We start from the raw sequence: 23045 nt of genomic DNA, 5'->3' as shown, positions 1-23045 counted from the left end.
ATTGAATTAGTATTCATTCCTTGTTTGATAGTTTAAAGCCAATATATAAAAAAAAAAATCTAAAAATAGAATTCTAGTATAAAAGTTATCATGGATGCTTGCCAAACTGTTGATGCTGATGTTGAAAAAATCTTAGCCAAGTACAAAAAATATGGGCCAAAATGGCAGTTTCAGTTGAACAGATACATTTCTACTTTAGAAAGACTTAAAAAAGAAATTGAAAGTCAAAGTTCTAAACCTGATGTTTTTGAACTGTCTTCGACGATATTACAAATGAAACTTGCAATAAAAGATATGTCTAACGAACACAGACGTTGGCACAGTGATGTTTCAAGAATTGGCAAAAGTATCGACAAGAATTTTGTTATTGATTACACCGAAGCTAGTAATAGAAAAGCATTTAAAACAGATTATGAAAAGAAATTACTCAATAAAATAATTTGTGTACATTTATACAGAGACTCTAAATGGGACGTTGCTGAAGAATTTTTAAAAGAAGCTGGCATTATTGTCGATTACAGACATAAACAACGTTACTTACATTTAAATCATATTGTTGATAGCTTAAGACGGAATGATCCTAAACCAGCTTTTGAGTGGGTACAACAAAATAAAACTCATTTAGATGCAAAAAAGTCTGATTTAGAGTTCAAACTTCATCAAATTGTGTTTTTAAATATTTTGAATCGAGGTGATCAGTACGAGGCAGTGTTGTACGCTCGTACAAATTTTAGTAAATTTGTTGACAAACAAAAAGAAATACAATCTACAATGGGTATGCTGTTGTATCCGCCAAACATAGGACAAATGCGCACTGAGGTTATAGATCTCTTCATAAAGGACTCTTGCTTAAGTGACGATGACTTATTAAATGTAAGTGTTAATGTTGGCTGCTCAGCCTTGCCTTCTCTTTTGGATATTAAACAGGCCATGTGCAGAGATGTGGGCGGCGTTTGGAATGAAAATGATGAACTGCCAATCAAAATCGACACTGGTTTTGCATACCACTCTGTTTTTGCGTGTCCTATACTAAGGACAAGAAGTGGCGAGTCTAATCCTCCGATGATGTTAGTTTGCGGTCATGTAATATCTAAAGACGCACTTAACAAATTGGAGAGATCCGGTCGATTAAAATGTCCATACTGCCCTAAGGAACAACTTCCGTCTGAAGCTAGAATCTTACATTTTTAAAAAATAAATAATAATAAATGGCTGCTGTATAAAAAATAATTAATATTGTCTAATTACAAGTACTGTAAATAATTAAAAATATATTTGTATGTAAACTAGTTATGATTAAGTAGAACATAGAAATTGTTAAAAACTTAATATTATTTACACAACTTATGAGGTTATAATTTATTGTTGTTATTATCAGTTATTTAAATAAATTTTAAAAAAAATATTGTATATAATTGAGCTATTTGAAAAATAATGTAAAACTAAATTATAATTTGAACACCCCGACAGATTCTTAAATATTAGTTTTTTTTTTTATGTATTAAATGTTTGTTCTTTAATGTTTTGTCAAAGAAGTATACAGGAAGTTTTAAAATTAAGATTTAGGTTAATAAAAACTGTTTAAGTATATACATTTTATTATAACCATAGTTAAATATTATTACTATTATTGTCATAAGTGTTGGAAAAACATTTTTAAATAGTATAAAATACAGGTTAATGTTTTCAATAACTAACTACTATTAACTATATTAATCCTATACACTAGTGACTTAAGTATTTTATTTAAGAGAATTATATTATTCTATGTCTACATACACAATTATAGTACTTAAAGGTACAAATATTGGTATAAGCTGTTAATGATTAATGGTAGGTTAGGTACAATAAAGTGGATGTATAAAACCACATTGTGTACTGAAAAAATGTTAACAATAATTAATACTTAAGGTATTTAAAACATGTTCTTAAATTGTTATTGTTTTCTTTTTTTTATATATTTAAATTTTGTTCAATAACGAACCTAGTTTTTTTTATGTTGGGCTTATCTTTTTTACTATGTTAAAGTTCTAATTAATTATGTTGTAAACAAAACAACTTATCCAATCTAAAACTATTTGGTTATTGATGACGCGATGTTTTATGAAAAAAATTAAACTATACCTAGTAACTTTTTTCGGAATAAAATATTTTTGCTATAATTTTAATCTTTTAGCTTCACAACAAAACCACAAACCATTAGGTTATTATAAATTATAATATAATTAAAAAGTATACAAGGTATCTATTTAATCACATGAGAATAAATTATCACTTTCAAATTGTGTAGAAAACAATAACAAAACTAATATAAGTAATAACAAAACAAAAATGTCAGCTGCATATTGATAAAGTCGCAAACAGTTTTTATTTATTTGACTAATTTTTTAAAGCATCATTTATCGCTTCAGCGACATAATTTATGTTATTTAGGTTCAACCCACAGACGTTGATTCGTCCTGACCGCAAGCAATAAATGTGGTATTTACTGCGTAAATAATCTGCTTGACTAGCTATAATTAAATACATGAAATGAAAAATTAATAACTAATAAGTGAAAATTATACAAAAATGTCAATATACAATACCTGTCAATCCTGTATAAGAAAACATTCCAATTTGATCAGTAATATGATTCCATTTTCCGGGTGCGTTAAGTTTCTCCAAGTTTTCTCTCAATGCAGCTCTCATCTCTTTTATTCTACTTGTCATTGTTTTTAAAGTAGTTAACCTAAAATAAGAAAGTTTGTTGTTTAACAATGTTATCATAATATATTCCACGGTATCAACTTACCATTCATTTTTCAGCTCACTGTCGTTTAATATAATACTGACAACACGTGCACCGTGATTTGGTGGGTTTGAATACATCCCTCTTACAATCATGGTCACTTGTGATTTTACCGTTTTGGCATATTCTCCAGAATTCATAACAAAAGTCAAGTTACCTACTCGTTCATCTGGAAAATTTGTTTTGGCATATAATCACAGACAAAATATATTCTTAATGTTTTAATACTAACTGTATAAACCAAAATTTTTAGCAAAAGACTGGGAGCACACAAATTCGAATCCTTGACTGAGAAAATAACGAACTGACCACGCATCTTCTTCAACATTGCCTGATGCGAATCCTTGATAGGCATTATCAAAGAATGGTATTAATTTTCGTTCCTAAAATTAATTTGAAAATTAGTTATTACTTATTATACATTGTAAACTAACATAATAAATATAAAAACCTTCATTATCTCTGCAATTTTTTTCCACTGGTCTTTAGTTGGATCAAGGCCTGTGGGATTATGTGCACAACCGTGCAGTATGATAACCGAGTGTTCTGGTGCATTCCTTAAGTCATCATAGAGTGCTTCAGTGTTTATAGATTTTGTAATTTCATCCCAGTAACGATATTTTCTCGCTTCTTTAAATCCACTGGACATAAATATCAAATGATGATTTTCTAAAAAATGATATGTATCTTATTATACATAACTAACTTCAATAAGACATTAGTAGATTTATATCTACTAATGACTGTTTTATATAATTGTGTACTTTCATTTTCTAACCAATTAACACTATAACAAGTATCAGTTAATATCACTATAATAAGCGCTATAAGAGACAATATAATTATGTGCGGCCCTTTTATTTTATTTAAATAACAAATATTTGTATACAAATTTTAAGTGCAATACTTTTTTAATCATCTTACTTCGATTTTAAGATTTACTAGTGCAAATAATTGATATGCCTCATAACGTTACACATATTAAAAATTTAACTATTATTATAATAAGAACTAGATCAAGGTTAAGCGAACTCCTAGAGACATTCTCTATGTTTAATATTGATAAAAGAATTAGTTAAGCGACTCAGAGATAGATACGCTCACAATTGAAGAAAAACTCAAAATATATAATATACAATCATGCATTTCGATCTCTTTAAATTTTAACAACCCCAAATAATAGTATTTTTAGATTTTCTAAGCTTCTTTAGAACTTTGAAGTGAATGGTCTAGCCGTTTAAGAACTGCGAAAAATATGCCTTTCAATACTGAGAAAGACGTGTTACACATTATTAATTTCCAACTTTATTCTATATAAATATTTAAAATTATTGATGTTTACTTATTTATTTATTTTTAAATTATTATACTTTAATGTTCATTATAGATATTTCCATGTTTAGTGACCACACTTGGCCACCAAAAATGATTATTATTTTTTTTTCCCCCACTTATTTATCAATATTCTTATTATTAATATAAAAAAATCTTCTGTGGCAACCTATAGATATTAGACAGCCGCCTTGTTTTTTTTATTTAAAATAATGGTTATGTTAATTTGTAAAAATTAGTTAAGCATTGTATTTTTTACACTTAAGAATATGACTATATTATGTTCATTGCTCATTACAACATATTGTATACAATCGTGTATTATTTTATGTATTTATCTAATCTCCTGAGCGTTTACGTGAGCAAAGCCTTATAATTTAGATATTATATATAACTATATAAGTACATTTTTTTTTTTTTTTAATGAATAAATAGCAATTAGAGCATGACTTTAAATATTTAGTTTATAGGTAATTTATAGTATAGTAAGTATAGTATAGTAACCAATAAAATAGCTGTAATATAATAAATAAATGATTCTCTTTGAATGTTAAAATTGTATTTATTTATTTATTTAACCAACAAAGCTTAATTTGTTTAATGTAACATGGGTAGACAATGATTTAGAGTATGCCACTTTCCAAAAAAAAACTAGGTACTGATGCAAAATCAAATATAATGATCATAAAGAAAAATGAGTATTAATATCAAAGATTGTATTTAACTCTCGTTTCACTTGTCAGAAGCAGTTCATTTGAATACTTAGAAAAGTAAGATATAAAAATATTAAAGAATTATTGATTAGTAATTAAGTTTTTCTTAATAAAATATATTACCCCAAGTTGGCGTTGAATAATAGAATGTGGTACAATTCATATGTTTTACTAAAAATTCTGCACCAACTCTTAGAGCTCCAGATCCGCTTAAAGCTTGAACACCAAAAACCTGAAACGAACAAAAATAATTAAAAAATAAAAATAAATAGAGTGAGTCTAATGTTAACTAATGTGCAATTTCACTAAAATACGTTTAGTACTACTTTTTTTAATAGTTATAATAATTTTAAATTGTAAATGGTTTCATGTGAGGCGTTTAATAGCAAGTTCTTTGTAGGCTTTATCATAAAATAAACAATAAAATTACATAGATTGATGACCCCAATTATTGTTTTTTTTTTTGCAAGATTGATTAATAAGAAATGTATAAATCTGCTTTGATAATAAATGCCCCACCAAAGATTTATCGATTAATTATAGACATTGACATTGACAATTATACTCAATGTTATAGATTAGGTTGCAAAAAAAAAAACTATGGTATGGTTAATTTATGTATTTTTATATATGGCTAAAGTAAATTTATACCATGCTCAACATCAAGAAGTCCAAGCTATACTTAGCCTACAGGAAACTATTATGTTAGTTGTAAAATAAAAAAATAAGCTTCAGGAACTAATTACTAAAAAAACATTCCACATGGTACAAGTTGTAATTATTTTCATGGTGTTTTCTAAATATCGTGGCCAACCAAAATGAAAATTGGTGTAAGGGAATAAAAAATGTACTTGTACAATTTAAAAGGTATTTGTAACACCCTTTCAGCAGTATTTCTACTTTCTAAATGAAGCTATATCTATGTTATTCAACCATGCTTCAGGTATAATTGTCTTTACTCTTGACATCAAGTACAATTTTTTATTAATCAGTATGAGATGCTTAGTCTAAGATAATAGAACAGAAAATTCTTAGTGAATAATTAGTTTAAAATTTAATTTCCATAAAAAGCCCAATGGTGCTATTTTGAAAAAGAAAAAACTTGTGGTCCTAAAACCTATATTATTTAAAATATTGGCAACATACATTATCTCATGAGATTTTCTATATTTTACTTATTAATATGATACAGCTACCGATAAATAAATTATTATTAGTAACACTAATTTAACATACAATTTTATGAACACTAGAGTAAATACTCAATTTAAGTGTAATTTAAAGGGTTTTTTGGATTACTCTGACGTATATTTTAGGTAATGTTTAATTATCATAACATTACACTAAAATATTAATCTATTCAATTATCACTTTTAAAACTGTAAAATTATTATAAAATATGGAAATGATAAATTACGGTGCCTTCCTCCAACTGTTTACTGATGTCACCTAACAACAATGTAGACGCAGCTTTAGTAAACGATTCCAAACCCAATATGGGTAAATATTCATGGTTCACTGTGCTCTGCAACAATATGGCTTCAGCTTTTTTCACGACTGGAAAATAATACGGCTTGCCTTCTTCGGTCCTGTATGCTAAACATTTTTAATTTACAATTAGTTTATTTGATAATGTAAAAAAAAAAATGCGTTAAAAACATTTTAAAACACAACACAATATTTTACTCACCCCCAACTGTTAGGTTTACTTTTTGCGGATAGCAGTCTTCAGTGAATAATTTTGTCAAGTGAAAAACTTCAATGGGCTGCGCCTCTTGGACACCGCTGAAAATGCTCATTTTGAGAACTTGCACTTGGTCGTACACTTTAAAACGACTACGCAGGGGCGTAAGATTAAAAAAAAAGAAAAATAGTGACTAGCGACTGTCTACGGTTCTAGACATTTCAGTATTATACAATACTAAAGACATTCGCCTGCAAGTTGTAACTGTAGTTGTAACACACTGTACAGTGTACACTCACTACTCCACATTTACCTATGTAGACCAACGCATACGTATAACTATTATCAGCACACGGCAGTTGGTTCAAAACGTTATCAACTCTCCGGCTGTGACCTTGTGGTCTCTATTAGCATTTAGCACTTATTAAATGATCTGTGCTATTATATTATTACAGACTATAGTTATAAGCCCTAATTAACAATAATTAATTACCACCATTATATAATAACACTTAACAGGGCCTATTTTTGTGTGTTGTAGTACACCAATATTACAATGGTATTGATGATACAACCATTAAATATAATTGTCTCCTTTTTTTTGTTTATTCTTAATAAAAAAAAGTTTTACTAGAGATTTTTAAGAAAATTGTATATGCCTCACACCAGATCTACCTCCAAACAAGTTTTCAAACCTTAAGTTCTAAAACTTTACTCAAAAAAGAGAAATAAAAAAAAGTTTTCACCCCTTCTAGGGAAGAATAATCTATACAATTTGAAACTAAATCTACTATAGTTAAAAAAAACTTCTCCTATCCAAAACTAAGTATATCTAATAATTAATGAAATCTAGGATAAATGTTGACCTTTTTCTTGTATCTATTACCTATTAATTTATTAGTGATAGATTTGTAATCAGCGATTTATGTTTGTTATACGCACCTCCTGGCCTCTGTACATTTTAGTGTTATTAATTGATCAATATATTGTGGAAACAACACAGTCCACAGAACACTGCCTATTAATAATTACATTGTACATGAGAAAATATACCTGTACCTGTATAATAACAAATAACAATTTGGTATGAACAAAAATTTATTTATGACGTAAATAATGATAAAAACAAAATATAATTAGTTTAAAACATAATAATTAATTATTCCTGTCCAATAGTAATAAACTATTTAAATAATTTAAATATTTTTAGAATTATCTTGAAAACTAATAAACACAGCAGAATTGTCGCTTATTCGAATATTTATTATTATATAATTATCTATTAAAGTTTTAAATAAGCCCGTTTCAATTTTCATAAGTGTAAAATTACTATTGAATATTTTATAAGCTGAATACTAAATTAAACTGCAAACTGTAAATATTGTAATTACTTATGAATAAAGAAATAGATATATTTTTTGCATCATCATCATATTATTATTATTATTAAAAATAAATATATACAGTAAAACGAGTACCTAAAAGATAGGCTAAATATTGTACCTAATAATAAATTGTATGTCTTTATGTATTCATATAATATTAAACAGTGGAGCAAAATATTTTAAAAAACTTGAACTTAATGTAATTAACTTTAGATATCTCAAATCTGAAATCAGAAGTATTTTAGAAATATATAAATTATGGTATATATATTAATTAACTAATTAATATTTTAAAATAAAAATGATTTTGGGAAATATAAAATGTATACTATTTATAAAATTATTGTATTACCACTAGTAAGTATATGATACTACAAAGTCATAGAATTGTGATTAAATCTAGTCCCCGTATCTACACGTGTACTATTATAATAATTATACAATAATATTCAGTGGACATGAGATAGTCTTTTTGGAGTTAATTACTACACGACGAATTTTTCTATTGTATAAATAAACAATTTAACAAAAAAATGCGAAATCATTCTGCTCTCTAACTTTAATCAGGTTTAACGAGATCATAAAATATAATAACTCAAGTTAGGTGTAAATTATCCGATAATATCTGGTTTTGCTATGAGTTATGACAATAATATGACTTATGACGTTAAAATAAATACTATTCAGCAATTCCCTGTGATAGATTTGTTTGTCAATTGATTAAAATAATCATAAAAAAAATGTTAAATTAACCTAAAAACGTTCAAAACTTAACAATTATTGTTTTTTAATTATCATTATCACTTAACTTTGAAAAAGAAAAATTGACAGTAACCAGTAATGAATACTAACCACAGAAATATAAATGTACCTGTAATATAATCTCTTTATTTATAATCAAAACAACAGCTCACAACAATTTATATAATACGAATACCTGCTATAATACAACTGTTATACGACCCAAGGTAGATAAATCCACCTATCTGTACAGTACTAATATTCTGCGAGCAAAATATATCTTGGTTTTGATTGGGACTCTGTGTAACAATGTATCATACTAAAGTTAACCAAAATAAAATTTAAAAAACAAATTAATTGACTATAATTATATGTTACGTCCAAAATTATTTTTATCATAGAACAATTTTTTATTTAAATACCCCATATAAGGTCAAGTTATTGAGAAAAATATCATAAAATAATAATTATTTGTAATTAAATAATTTATCAAAACTATCATATAATATGAGTAGCTACTATACAAGTGTTGTACAATCTAAGGTAGATCAATCCACCTATCTGTACAGTTACTAATATTCTGTGAGCAAAATATACTTTGGTTTTGATTGGGACTTTGTGTATCAATGTATCATACTAAAGTTAACCAAATTAAAATTTCAAACAAATTAATTGATTATAATTATATGTTATGTCAAAAATTATTTTTATCATAGAACAATTTTTTATTTAAATACCCCACATAAGGTCAAGTTATTGAGAAAAATATCATAAAAAAATAATTAGTTCTAATAATTTATCAAAATTATCGGAGACTAAAACATCAGAAAACTAAAATGTATAGTAGTATTAGAGAAAAAGTCCCTTAGCACACTTAATTAGGATATATCTTATATATACAATTATTATATGCATATGGCTTATACTCAGTACTTGTATAATATTGAGCAAATGCGTCATACATACGTATCAATTAATCAATGTCAAGTGTTATCAGTTCAGTTAGTCAAATTAATAATAATATATCGTTTTAGAAGTAATACTTTTTTTTTTATGCTATAGAGTAATAATGATTAAGCTTCACCAGCTTCACCAAGCTCCTTCGTTCCTAATCTCTGCTTATGTTTACAGAGTAGACATAGGCGCAATTTCAATTTTTAATTTGGGGGGGCTGGACATTTTTTTAAAATATATATTTTAAAGTAAACATATTTTTGTATTTCAAAGTTGTATGCATAACCTAATTTTTTGGGGGGGCTAAGCCCACCCTAGCCCCCCCCCCGTATTTGCGCCTATGAGGGTAGGTTAATCCATTTATAACGTAAGACACTCATTTTATCGGAAAATAATTACAACTTTATAGTTTTTGTTTTTGAATACATTTTAACTTATTTTATTGTACAATATTATAAAATGATCAAATATTTATATTTTTTTATTTTAGGACGGATGTGGAATGTGGTTGAGTAATGGAAACATAAAACAATACTTTACTTCACCCTTCCTACCGTCCTAAACTTTAGACTTTAATAACATTGAAATTTGAAAGTAATTATTAAAATCTAGTATCGACTATTTAAATTTATTAACAAATTGTGCTTCTTTTAAAAGTCCTTTAAATATATACGTTCTCGTTTAAGTTTCAAAAGTTGATAGCGCTCTGGAAAATACTAAAATAAGGGAAATATTTGGTAGGTAATTTTATAATACTGTACAATAAGGTCATTAACACATATGAAGGTGTTTTTAAAAAGAAAAAATATAAAATTAGAAAAACAAAATGTAATCCTGTTTACATTGAACTTTGCATAACATTCGATATCATTTATATTGCCATATCGGGTAAGATGTCATCATTAATTTTACATACTCAACTTAGTAAGCTGCGTGAATATTTTGTTAAAAGAACTTTTGGCGTCCAGACTTTGATGATGTTTTGAGTTTTGACGATTTTTTTAATACGAGAATGATGTTTAAAAGTAAAACGTATGCCAATTAACCGTCTAAAAATATACAACCACCAAAAGCTAGCAATATAGTGCGAGAGAGAGCGAAGAGACATAGGAAAAGGAGTAGACGATATAAAAATATAATATTTAAAAACGCTTTAAATTATTCAACTTAGCGCACCATATTTTGTGTATTGTGTATACACTCAGATATGAGTTAACAAGTCGACTGTATAACATTATAGTTTGCTGCTAGGTCTGATTTTTTTGTAATACGAAAACTAATATGCATATACGTTTTTTAAACAAATCACTCATATCTGATACTCTTATACTCGTGGGTGTTGTGGAAAATACAAGGTCAAATAACTTATGTCAAAATGAAGTCATTGTAAGAAAGTCTGTAGACACTATATAATTATTTTCTATTGTCATACTAATAACTCATCAATTGGTCATTTTTGATAGAGTTAATTTTAAATTATATAGGTATGTGTTAAACATTTAATTTAGTGAAAGTCTTAATAATTGATCTTATAATTATTATTTTTTAATTTAACATCTTGTATAAATTCGTCTGTGAAAATTACAAGTTAGAGTGAGGACAAAATAAATGATAGGAACTGGTTTTAACAAAATAAGTTTAATCGATTTTGTTTATACATCCCCTATCATGGCTATTATTGATTTCGTGTATTTTTTTTTTTTGTTAACGACAAACTCAATTATCTAGGCTATAAATATTTTATGTTCATTTGTATGGTAAAAAATGCTAATCAAAACTTTTAATTTAATCATAATGAACAAAAAACGAAAATCAAACTAAAATACCATTGAAAAACTGAAAGGCATTGTAAAGCATTGTTACACATCTCTACCCCACGAAAAAATGTGTTCGATTTATTAAAAAAATTTTCAAATATATAATATAACCCCATTTAAAATAATTTTCAAAAATGTTTACTTCATATGAGTACTTTGTACTTCCTAATTATAAATTATACATCATATGGATAATTTTTACGGAGTGAAAATAATCCTACCCTCTCTTACATTTGTCCAAACAAATATATCGAACATTTTGAAGTTTACCCTTCTTTTGGATTTCCTTAGTAGTTTTTTTAATTTTTTAATTTGGTACATTGGTTAATATACTCATTACTTTTAGTTATTATACCTATTAATTACGTATGGAGCTATTAAATTTTGTATAATTTTGAAGATCTTGATGAAGAAAAAAACTTAACCTGCACGGCATTTATATAAATATATTTATATGGTTTCGATTAACTTGAGCTTTGTGCTTTGACATTTCATAGATAAGTACAACTACGAAAAATATCTCGATGACTATTAATATTTTTACAAAAACCAATTAATATAGGTCCAAAGTAATTATTTAATGTTTTATTTACCTAAGAAATTTATAATTCATCGTTAAACTATAATTAAATTAAATTTAATGGACATATATACTACGTTGAATTAATACAATTATGTTTTACAATCAATATTATTATGTTATTATTATATTTTTGTTCAAAAAATGGCGGCGTTGTTATTTTTACCATTTTGGTAATGAAGAGAAAATTTAAATAGGAAATTATGTGTTGCAACGCTACAACGATAATTTACAGGGCTTTATTAAAAAATATATATATTTGTTGTATGTAAACACTCGAGACATATTATATGTGTATTTACGGTTAATCGCAATAGATAATTATTATATTATTTTAAATCAAAATATTAGTTTTGAATGTTCAAAGCAAAACAAGTTACATTATTATGTTTACATATAGTTGGCACGTGCCGGTTTTTAAAAGATTTAGGGTTGTCGACGGAAATATTTTTCTTGTTGGAATTCTGATAATATTATTGTTGCACTTACACAGATTGCAATATCAATTTCCCCTCTAAATGATTGCGATAAGCACAGGTACACGTATACTTATAATCACATACACGGAAGACACGTTACCTCAGGGAATACCATTGCTGTTGGTAAATATAGGAACAATATTGGAAAGATAGCGAACAAAATTATCGAAGTCGCCAATTGCCCGGTTTGTTCAGTGCTCAGTTTTATTTCTGCCTTCTGTCTCTATACGTTTTCTTCCAAATCTTCTATACTTATTTGAATCAAACTTTCAAAAATATTACTTTAAAAGTATTTATTATTATTTTTTTTTATTAAACTATTAATAAAAACCAATTAGAAAAGCACTTGTATTATTTACGCAAGTAAAACACGTAGCCTTAGGGCTTTAAAAAACGACTTTTTTTTCTATTTTTTTTTTAAATTTTGACTTCAAACTTGACAAATCTACTCAACAGGTCAGTATTAATATTTAATAGTAATCATTAATAGCATTTAACGGTTAAACGAACATTATAAATTGTACTTAGTTTTAACACAATGGCGTAGGTATATATAAATGTTAAGTTAAGTAAATTGTAATATTTTACTTAGATATACAATTTTAATGGTTAGTTAAAATTGAAACTTATTTACATTTATTACGCACTAATTAATTAAAATTATCGCAGTTCATAAATTAGATCGTATTTAGTTAATATCGGGTTTTCCTTAAGTATAATTATACTTAAGCAAGAGAGGATATTTAAAATCCTATATATTATACATTTAAAGTATGTTAAGTCATAAATATAATATAGGATTCTTGTTTGTTTCTAGGCATTTGTATTGAAAGATTTTAGTATTATGCTATGTTGGATTATAATTATCATAGGTGCAATCGCAATGTTGAAAAGAATCGAAATACCTAATTAATAAGAGACTAAAATAATTGTAACGTACAATTCTTTGAATAGGACAAAACCCTTTTGTGTTTTTTTATAAATACAATTCTTTCTAATTATGGGATTTCCTGTGCATTAAGTGCATTATTAATCAACTAGGAAAGAATTTGTAATTGGATTAGATAGACAGTTAGATTACATTTGGTCACAAAACATAAAACTCGTCACTAGAATAATTCGGATAAGAAATTATTTAATATAAAATTGTTATTTTTGTAAACTTACTGTTGATGCTTAAACAAAAATAAAAACAAATTAATAACTGTATCAAAAGAAACATTTATAAAATATTTTGTTAAATTATTAAGTTGTATACGTGTTTAATACTTTAATGTCAGTAATAACACTTATTGAATATTTATATATTAAATAAATTAATATACTAATTGTAACTAAAAATTTAACTTATATTTTGTAAAATGTTTATTAAAAGTAACTTATCGTCTAATAATTTATTTTGGGGATTTTTGTTAATTTGTCTACAGAGGATCATGTATTTTTAGAAAAAAAACCGGCCATTCCACCCATTTAAATTTTTTCCCCAAGTTAATTTAATTTATTTTAAAATTAAAAGAACATTTAACTATTTAATATTTTTGATTTGAGTAAAGAAGTAAACAAGAGTTTTTTTTTAAATTTAGTCCTTTTATGAAAATACAAAAGTAACCATCATATTATAATATTTATTTCTAAATTATACTGGGTCATTTGGGCAGTTTGCCTTAGTTTTTTGTCATTTATTTTGTTAATGAAAAAAAAACAATTTATTTAGACAAGAAAAAAGTATAAATTTAATGTTAACTTTGATATTTATGTGTTAACTTATTGATTGGCCGAATTTCCAATGGCGACAGTTTTATCTTGTTGCTGACCTTCAATATGTGAAAAATATTATCAATACAATCGTTGTAAGATTGCATTAACAATCAACATCAATGTTTTTACATTAACTAAACGTTCATTCGGAGTTATTGATTAAAAATCGCCTAAAACGTATAGGGAATAAGTTGATAATTTTTCCCATTTTACAATTTCGAGCTCTTGCAGTTTTAAACTGAGGCGTCGTTAGTCCTTACTTATTATATACCTAAATACTTATTGTAGTAAGTATACTTATATTATCTCAACTAATCCAAAACCTCTAATAAACTTGGACGGATTTTAGAGGTATGTGACATTTTTCAATTTTAAATATTTGATGATATCAAAATAAAAATGTAACATTATAAATTATAAATATAGCTCCGTTTTTAAATTTATGTTAGGTATACTCGTATGTCGCATTACTGAAAATTATTGAAATAAAGGGTATATTGAAAATAACATTATTACAACAATATTCACCTTTTATTTATTTTTCAATCGGTCACAAAAAAAATAAGGACCTAACCAACCTCAAATAGGTCAGGTAGGTACAATGCAAGTGGTGTGATTGTAAACAAATATGGCGAACGTAAATAAAAATAATCAATAATTTTTCAATTTAAAAAAACGAAAAAACAATTTACACTAGCCCATTTGTTTAAAATTACTACTAACCTTATAGCATTTTACCTATTTAAAAGTCAAATAAAGGCTTATAAATCAATGTTTCTTATTCGTATATTGTATTTAGTATTTAATGAATTTACTACCGTACGAAAAGGGAAAATGGTTGGATTGAAATATGAAAAAGTTAAAAGCTGAGTTATTGGTACCGCAGAGTCTTATTTAGGGGCGCAATTTCTATAAAATAAGTGAGAGTGCTAAGTACTGGTAATATTAGAAATTGCCCTAACCTCATTACTTATAGTATATGGAACATAAACATTTTTAGAGAAGCATATTTTTAGAACTAGGGGTTCTCTCAAACTGCGCCTATAGTCTTATATACAATTTTTGTACACATAATTATTAGTTTTTTTAGATGAGTTTTTTGTACAAACATTTTCAAATTTAAATAAATATTGATTAGCACTTAAGTCATCGACAGAGAATGAATTGCATCTAGAAAGTAGAAAGTACCTTCAATCCTTAAACCCTAAATTTGCAGAAACCCTTCCCTTATGAGAGGTAAATATATGTATTCGGAATTCGGGAATCGAGATTTTTACAAAAAAAAAAAACACTATTTAAGCCACTACAAATTCTCATAAGAATTCAATACAATACAAAGCTGTGTACTTAAGTATAACATTTTGATGAAAATGTAAAAATAAAACGCAACACCAAAAAAGATAAATTGCTTTTGGATTTCGGATTTGTCGAAATCCGAAGATCTGGAATTCGAAAGCAATTTATTGTCACAGTAAGCCTTTTTTTAATTTTTCATTAAAACATGTCTGATGTGAAGTCAGAAACTATAAGATCAAGTGGGCTGCGAGGGTAGTTTTTAACGCACATGGGTCAAATGTAAATGATATTTTTTGAATAGTAATTGACAATTTTCAATTTAAAACTAAATACTTAATTACTTATAATCAAGTATTAAGTACGTATTAATACTACTTAATTTAATTAAATACATAGTTGGGTTTTTTTTATAAAAAAAATGCATTTTCACTAACCTTATTCGCTTACAATTATGAATTATCCTACTTGACCAATATTTTTTTTTTTTAAATTATATTTAAGCTTCGGCAACTTAGGCCATTAGCTGTTGGTTGATTTGTGTTGTTGCTTTTTTGGGTTTGTGTAAGAAGAACACGTGTGGTAGCTGGTAGGGACATGACATGGGTCGCCGCTAAAAATCCCATCTGGGATCAAGCAGCAACGGACACAGCTTAATCTCAGGCGCCACATCGTGCCTCTCCAATAGTTTTTTCGTAAAATTAGCATGAAATTATCCTTAGATAAAAGAAGTTAATAAATCTTTATGAAATTATTGGGTAATAATTATTTTTCATATTATTATTGAAATACTACAAGTATTTATTACTATTAATAGCTAATTTTATTATTATTTTTATAACTAAGTTTTTTTAATAAAGCTATTAGTTAGGTTAGTTAGGTTAACTAACTTGGAAAATGGTATGCCTATTAGTAGTATTATACAAAAATCGCATATCGATTAAGGACAATATAAACAATTATCATATTAACATGATATAATGTGGAATAATTATTTTTTATTAATTTTTCACGGCGATTTAAAAGTAGTATTTGATTTTCTCCTAAAGTTTTAATGAGTGGACTCACGGGGTTGTAACTTATACATAACATGATTAATTTTTTAACGAATCTGTAGTTAAAATTTAAATATACCAAACACTATAATCCAGACTCTAGACACTCGAGAGTTATGATGTAATATGTTCCATATTATTTAATTTACCAATCAGACGTACTGAAAGTACCTATTCTAGTTTTAACTTCGGTAAATATGAGCTAAGCAAAATTTACATTTGCATAAAAAAAACTATAAAATAATAGTCAAAACCTACTAATTAGTTTTTTGTTTTTAACTGTCTTTACCTAAAAGCCAATATTAGAGCATAACAATTACTAATTAGAATAATATATATGTTGGTTAAAATAGTAATAGTTTAGCAATTGAAGAGTAGACACTTTTTTAATAAAAAATGAACAAGCATCTACATTTATGTAATTATACTATGCATCAATAGTAAGTTAATCTGCTGGTCTTCTGCTTATATAAAATAAAACTCTGTACCGTGTTCGTTTAATAAATTAAAATAAAACTTGTTTTACACCATATCAATTAAATGGTATATTTATAATGTTTTTATAACCAATTTCATTAAAATTGTCCTTTGTTTTAGACATCATGACTTTCCCCGTCGTTGTAAAGAAATCTGGTCCCATCACAATATCCAAAACTGGTTCCGCATCAAAAGCTATGTCACCGGGATCGCCTGCTTCGCCTATCAATACTTCCGCAAAATCTACTGTTAAGGCCTCGCCGGCAGCTAAAGCCACACCCGCAACTCCGGTGAAAAAACCGTCTGCTGCTCCAAAAAGTCCAGTTGCTAAACCAGTGACCAAACCAGTTTCCGATGCTAAACCTGAACTTGCAAAGACTACATCTACTTCTGTAGCTAAAGATACGACCAAAACCAAACCACCACCTTTAAAGCTTAACATTAAAGCAGCCGAAGCCAAAGCGATGCCATCATCTCCGGCAACTCCGAAGACTGTACCAAAAACTCCAACCACTCCTACTGTAAAGACTTTGACGGCATCAAAATCTCCTGCTGTTGTGAAATCCGCAACAGCTATTAAAACTACTTCGACAACGAGCATTTCTAAATCTCCTTCTGTGTTATCATTAACTGCTAAATCACCGTCAACCATTTCTAAAACATCGTCTGCGTCTTCGCCAACTATTAAATCTTCAACATCGACTATTACTAAACCTACGACACCAGCGGCGAAATCTCCATCGGCAACGACAGTTTCTAAAGCTACGACTGCGACTTCGACAACAGTGAAAGCTCCAGGCACCGTTGGAGTTAAGCCAACAACAACGCCTGCTGCTAAATCCCCTACAGCGGTTACTAAACCATCTACGCCGACTTCCAAAACTACATCGCCCGCTCAAAAACCACTCGCCTCTAAGACTCCTGGTACGCCAACAAAACCCGATGCACCTAAAAAGCTAGCGGTTTCGTCCGTCAAAAGCGTAACTGGAGTTAAATCACCGTCATCGCCAGCTGCTAAAACTTCGCCGCTATCAAGAAGTTCATCTATAGCTTCTAGTATAAAGTCGGTCACTGTTAGGTCAGCCGCTTCTCCTTCAAAACCATTGGCTAGTACTGTAAGGTCACCAGCGAAAACGGTGACTTCCAGTAAAACAGCCGTTACTACCAAACCCTTGACACCAACAACTTTAATGAAAAAAGAACCCAGTACTTTGTCATTGGCATCTGTCAAATCGACAGCTACGGTTAAATCGACAACTTCTATTTCATCGAAAACATCAGCGGTAAGTGTTAAATCTACAATATCTAAGACTGTGGTGCCTAAATCGCCAGTCACAAAGGCGGTAACCAAAACTGCCGTACCACCAAAATCACCAGCGGTGAAAGCATCTCCTACAGCAGCTGTGTCTAAAACAACAGTGGCACCTAAATCACCAGCAGTGAAGGCGGCGCCCACATCAACAGTATCTAAGACTGCAGTGGCACCTAAATCACCAGCAGTGAAGGCGGCGCCCACATCAACAGTATCTAAGACTGCAGTGGCACCTAAATCACCAGCAGTGAAGGCGGCGCCCACATCAACAGTATCTAAGACTGCAGTGGCACCTAAATCGCCAGTAGTAAAGGCGGCACCCACATCAGCAGTATCTAAGACTGCAGTGGCACCCAAATCACCAGCAGTGAAGACGGCTCCTACAGTAGCTGTGTCTAAAACAACAGTGACACCCAAATCGCCAGCAGTGAAGACGGCTCCTGCATCAGCAGTGTCTAAGACAGCAGTGGCACCCAAATCACCCGCGGTAAAAACTCCTTCTTCTCCTGTTGTTAAGAAAACTACTCCGGCTAAACCATTATCAAGCTTGGGTCTATCCAAAACGAAATCTCTGTCATCTTCTAGACTTAGTTCCGTGTCAACGGAGAGTTTGGCGTCTAGGACATCGTTGAAATCACCGATGAGTCCGAGACCTACTACCGGAGTTAAAAGTGCAGCCAAACCGATTAAGAAAGTGGAAGAGCCAAAAGTCAAAGGTATACGTGGAGGCCAACCCGTTAAGAAAACCATAGAAATTCCTGGAATCACCGAACTACCGACAATACCCCTTGCGGACACTAAGCAAGAAGTCCAAGACAGTTTGGATGTTGAAAGTTCTATTGCTCTTAACGATGAAGTTGCACCAGAGTATAAATCAAACGAAGAAATCGAATCTACCATCGCGGAAACGCTTAATCAAGATCAAAAACAACCCGAAGAAACGGCCGAGGCTCTAGCGTGCAATGGCGAAGACGATCAAGTACAAGAAGTGTCTGAGAACAATTTGGAAACGATAGTAGAAGATTTTGTGGAATCTGCAGTAACGGCTGAAGTACCAACTCCGGAGTCTTCGGTTCGAAGCTGCTGCAGTCCTATCGACTTCGAAGTCGTGCAAATCGAAGATTGTCAACCGTGTTTGAATGGCGTCACTCAGTCGGATGACAACTTCAGTATCGAATTTGTCGAAACCCATTTCGACACAAATGAACAAGCGGCGGAGGCTGAACAGCAAGCCGTTCCCGAATCGTGCGTTATTGACATGGACGACCAGTTCGAGCCCATGAACGACAAACTGGTGCTCGGGGACGTACCGTACGAGACAGACTCGAATAAAAGTGACGTGTCTGATCACGAACAAGCTGTCCAAGTCGAAACGACAACGGCCGACGTTGGCGAAGAGACGGCACCAGTAGACGACAATGTGTTCTCTTTTACCGCGGAAAGCGTAGAAGAAAACGACAGAATCGAGGATTTCGTCGAGCAGTTCGTGTGCCAACAGTCCATGGACCGATCGGAAGGTCCGTCTTCGCTGAGCACCGACGACGGTAGTCTGGTCAGCAGGAAATCGTACTCGGAAGTGGTCATGGGATCTCCCAAAGACGGCGAGTACTATTTTGATTACGACATCGAGCTGGCCGACGACTGCCTGGACGACGACGAGGAGGAGAAGCCCGTTTTCGTGGAGGTAACCGAGAAGGAATTCCCGGAGTTGAAGCCAAAAGATTTGTCCGGCAAAAGGAAGAGGATGAGAAAACAGAAGAAGAGAAACTACAGCTGCCGAACTGAATCTCAATCGGGTACGCAAACTTGTAGTATTATAAATTATAATATAGCAGCAGCTGATAGATACATGTTCTACATCACGTAGAACATGTATTACATTACACGTCACCCGTGCCCTAAAGTAACAGTACCCAAAGATTTTACCTTCTGTAAAATATCTTTCAGGAGCTCTTTTAAAATCATAAACTTTGTAGTAAAAACACTGTGCTTAAAACAATTCTGTGGTGCTCGGATAAAAGGTCTTAAGTCCAAAATAACTAATTTCACAAACAAATCATTTTTTCTTACATAATTAGCACTTTACCCCATTTTCGCAATTTTTGGACAACACCTTTTACCCGAGCACCACAGAATTATTCTGTACCGAAAGTTGTCATAGGCATAATTAAATATAATCGTATTAGCCGTTTTAATAGTTCAGGGAATCTCTTAAGAGTATTTTCCATTGAGTATAAAATATTATACAGTATATACTCAATGGTATCTTTTTTGAATTTACCTAGTATTGTAGTTTTTATTTTATTAATTATATTATTTATATATACAAAACAAATATCATATATTTTTTAGTTTTTACAAATTTGAAAATAATAAACTTTAATAACAATATAATTTAAATGTTACTTCAGGGCAGGTGTTACGAAAAGCAAAATATACATAAATATATTTAAAATACAAAATATTCATATAAATATTTTTTAAAAAATTTATTGTCTAATTAGTTATTAATTTCATAAGTATTAAAATCTGTAAAATATTATTGGTTTATTGAAATAATTATTAAATTATTTCTAGTATAATACCTCATAATTTAACATATTAGTAGTTACAAAAATCAAATGGCCAATTTTTAAAAAGTTGTAGAAAACTAATTGAGTCCTAAGTTAGTCTATGAAAAAAAAAATAAGAATATTATTATATAAGAAATAAAAATATATATTTTTTTTTATGTCTATCAGCGTTGATATATTTTGTCATCTTGTTTATAATAGTTGAATAATAATTTTTTTTTTTTTAGACTCATATAACTGTGTTCCTGAAATTGAATATAACCCAGAAGACTTTGATGGGAATGAGTTCTGCCATTATATCAAGATGATGAAGGACTGCTCGTTCTATCCCAATGGGACGTTCTCGTCAGACTCTGTAAAACTGTCAACTTCAGAGTCGCTCTCCTGGCTGGACATTTCTGTTCGAACTACAGATGATGATTTGAGGCCATCAACAGAGTTATTAAGCACTTACGAAGTATTCCAAGCGAGTAATCTGAGCAAAGATTTCCTAACATCCATCATCGGCTCAACGACGACGACTCCAACAACCCATGAACCAACTTGGTTTTGGAAATCCATTGAAGGCAGGCATCAGACGCATAACAAAGCAAACATAACGCTTAGTTTGCAACCAAGACCCAAACATTTAACCACCCCACGTTTCATGACCCTCTTGGCACTGATCAGCGAAGCTAAGGGCTACCAAATCGAACCGTCATTATCCGAACACTTTGTCACCACAGACTGTATGCCAAGATTCAACGATAAGATTAAACGACTCATGGTCCAAGGATTTTGGTTAGTTGGTCGTTTAATAAATGAAAGCTTGTCCGAAGATGAGGAAGTAAGCTGTGGTAATCCGTTTGAATTTTGCGATGGTGATATCGGTTACTGGTGGGCGGGTATCAACATGCTAGATTGGCAAGAGTATATGAAGAAATGTGGCAAAAGTCTAGCAACACACAATTGCTATCAATTCATGTTGGACGAAAACATGGAAGGATTTAGGCACATTAATAACGAAGCAGTATCAAGTATGAACGCTGCACCAGAAGATTTTATGAGCGAACTGGATGTAGAAAATTTCATACACACCGTGCGCAACGTTAAATATTATTGTGGCAATTGTTTTGTGGACAGCCAAGAAAACCTGGAAGCATTGAATGAGAGTTGCGACAGCGATAGTCTTGTCGAATGGGATAACAGTACAAATAACATGTCTAACGAATCTGAATGAATATGCTGTAATTTTGTAACTACTATGTAATATAATAATAGCATTAAATTAAAAATTGTAATATTTAATTAATTAGTATAATGACAGAAAGTTAAATTTTTATGTTTAACATATCTATAAAGTTGACGTATATTACGTATTTTATTTAAGTTTTTGAGTCGAAAGTATAGACTAAGAATATGATTATTGTGTAGCTATGATAAAAACTATTAATATACCATATACTATAATTAATTACTATTAATATAATACTTTGCATGTTTAACGTTCACCCAAACGTAAATGGGATTGTTGTGATATTTTGGCTGTATTTTTAGTTCACTAAAAAATATAATAACAGTGACAATGTATAAAATAAAATATTTATTATGTTTAATTTAAAAGTATTTGTATTTTTTTAACACAGTTAGTATGCTTATAAGTAAAAAAATAAAGTACTAATTACAGAGAAAGAAAAAATATAATACTAGTACATAATAAACGAGATATAGTTTTCAAAGAATAATTTGATTATAAATAACTCAACATTGGTCTTTGAATATTGACTGATGTAAAATAATACTTTTTATAAAAGGATATTACTTTAAAAAAAAAAAAATATATGTATATATATAAATATATATACTAAAAAAAATATCTGAAACAATTTGTATTGGAATTTTAACATGGCCGGTAGCAAATATAATTTTTATTTAAGTTAACATCCTATTTTTGAATTAATCAAATAGTTTAACTTTCCGTTAGTCACACTTAAATAAAGTACATTTCTTCCCAAGTCACAGCGTGACTAAATGTAACTGGTAATTTTGACCATAGCGCGACTAACGGCAGGTTAAACAATGATAAAACATTTAAATAAGAATGTTTTGTTTAAAATATTTA

The 23045-nt window shown here is 29.5% G+C and overlaps 3 protein-coding genes across 8 annotated transcripts; 2 read left to right on the top strand and 1 right to left on the bottom strand.

The window, feature by feature from the left end:
* Positions 1 to 90: 90 nt before the first annotated feature.
* LOC126843457 (E3 ubiquitin-protein ligase RMND5A-like) lies at positions 91 to 4555 on the top strand. Its single transcript, XM_050581010.1, has one exon. It carries the CDS (start codon positions 91 to 93, stop codon positions 1189 to 1191), a length of 1101 nt encoding a protein of 366 aa, XP_050436967.1. The 3' UTR covers positions 1192 to 4555.
* Positions 2149 to 6844, bottom strand: LOC126843456 (aspartate aminotransferase, cytoplasmic). Its single transcript, XM_050581009.1, has 8 exons — positions 6527 to 6844; positions 6254 to 6432; positions 4960 to 5068; positions 3243 to 3460; positions 3024 to 3174; positions 2795 to 2960; positions 2589 to 2731; positions 2149 to 2513 (listed from the first exon to the last, which is right to left on the bottom strand). Exons 1-8 carry the CDS (start codon positions 6633 to 6635, stop codon positions 2380 to 2382), a joined length of 1209 nt encoding a protein of 402 aa, XP_050436966.1. The 5' UTR covers positions 6636 to 6844; the 3' UTR covers positions 2149 to 2379.
* Positions 6845 to 12690: 5846 nt separating this feature from the next.
* Positions 12691 to 22546, top strand: LOC126842701 (uncharacterized). 6 transcript variants are annotated; one of them, XM_050579802.1, is made up of 4 exons: positions 12691 to 12932; positions 17180 to 18544; positions 18845 to 20167; positions 21172 to 22546. In XM_050579802.1, the coding sequence occupies exons 2-4, from the start codon at positions 17185 to 17187 to the stop codon at positions 22161 to 22163; spliced, it is 3675 nt and encodes a 1224-aa protein (XP_050435759.1). In that variant the 5' UTR covers positions 12691 to 12932; positions 17180 to 17184; the 3' UTR covers positions 22164 to 22546. The 6 variants fall into 6 exon arrangements, with proteins under 6 accessions (XP_050435759.1, XP_050435755.1, XP_050435757.1 ...); XM_050579798.1 differs by having other exon boundaries at positions 18665 to 20167; XM_050579800.1 differs by having other exon boundaries at positions 17180 to 18604.
* The last annotated feature ends 499 nt before the right edge of the window (positions 22547 to 23045 follow it).

The sequence above is a fragment of the Adelges cooleyi genome, unplaced genomic scaffold (genome assembly GCF_023614345.1).
Source record: "Adelges cooleyi isolate 19-005CV unplaced genomic scaffold, UGA_ACOO_1.1 ACOO_flye_CR_arks_rails_tigmint_CR_PRNA_574, whole genome shotgun sequence".
NCBI lineage: Eukaryota > Metazoa > Arthropoda > Insecta > Hemiptera > Adelgidae > Adelges > Adelges cooleyi.
The sequence above is the reverse complement of the archived record's forward strand: the minus strand, read 5'-3'. Positions and strand labels throughout refer to the sequence as shown.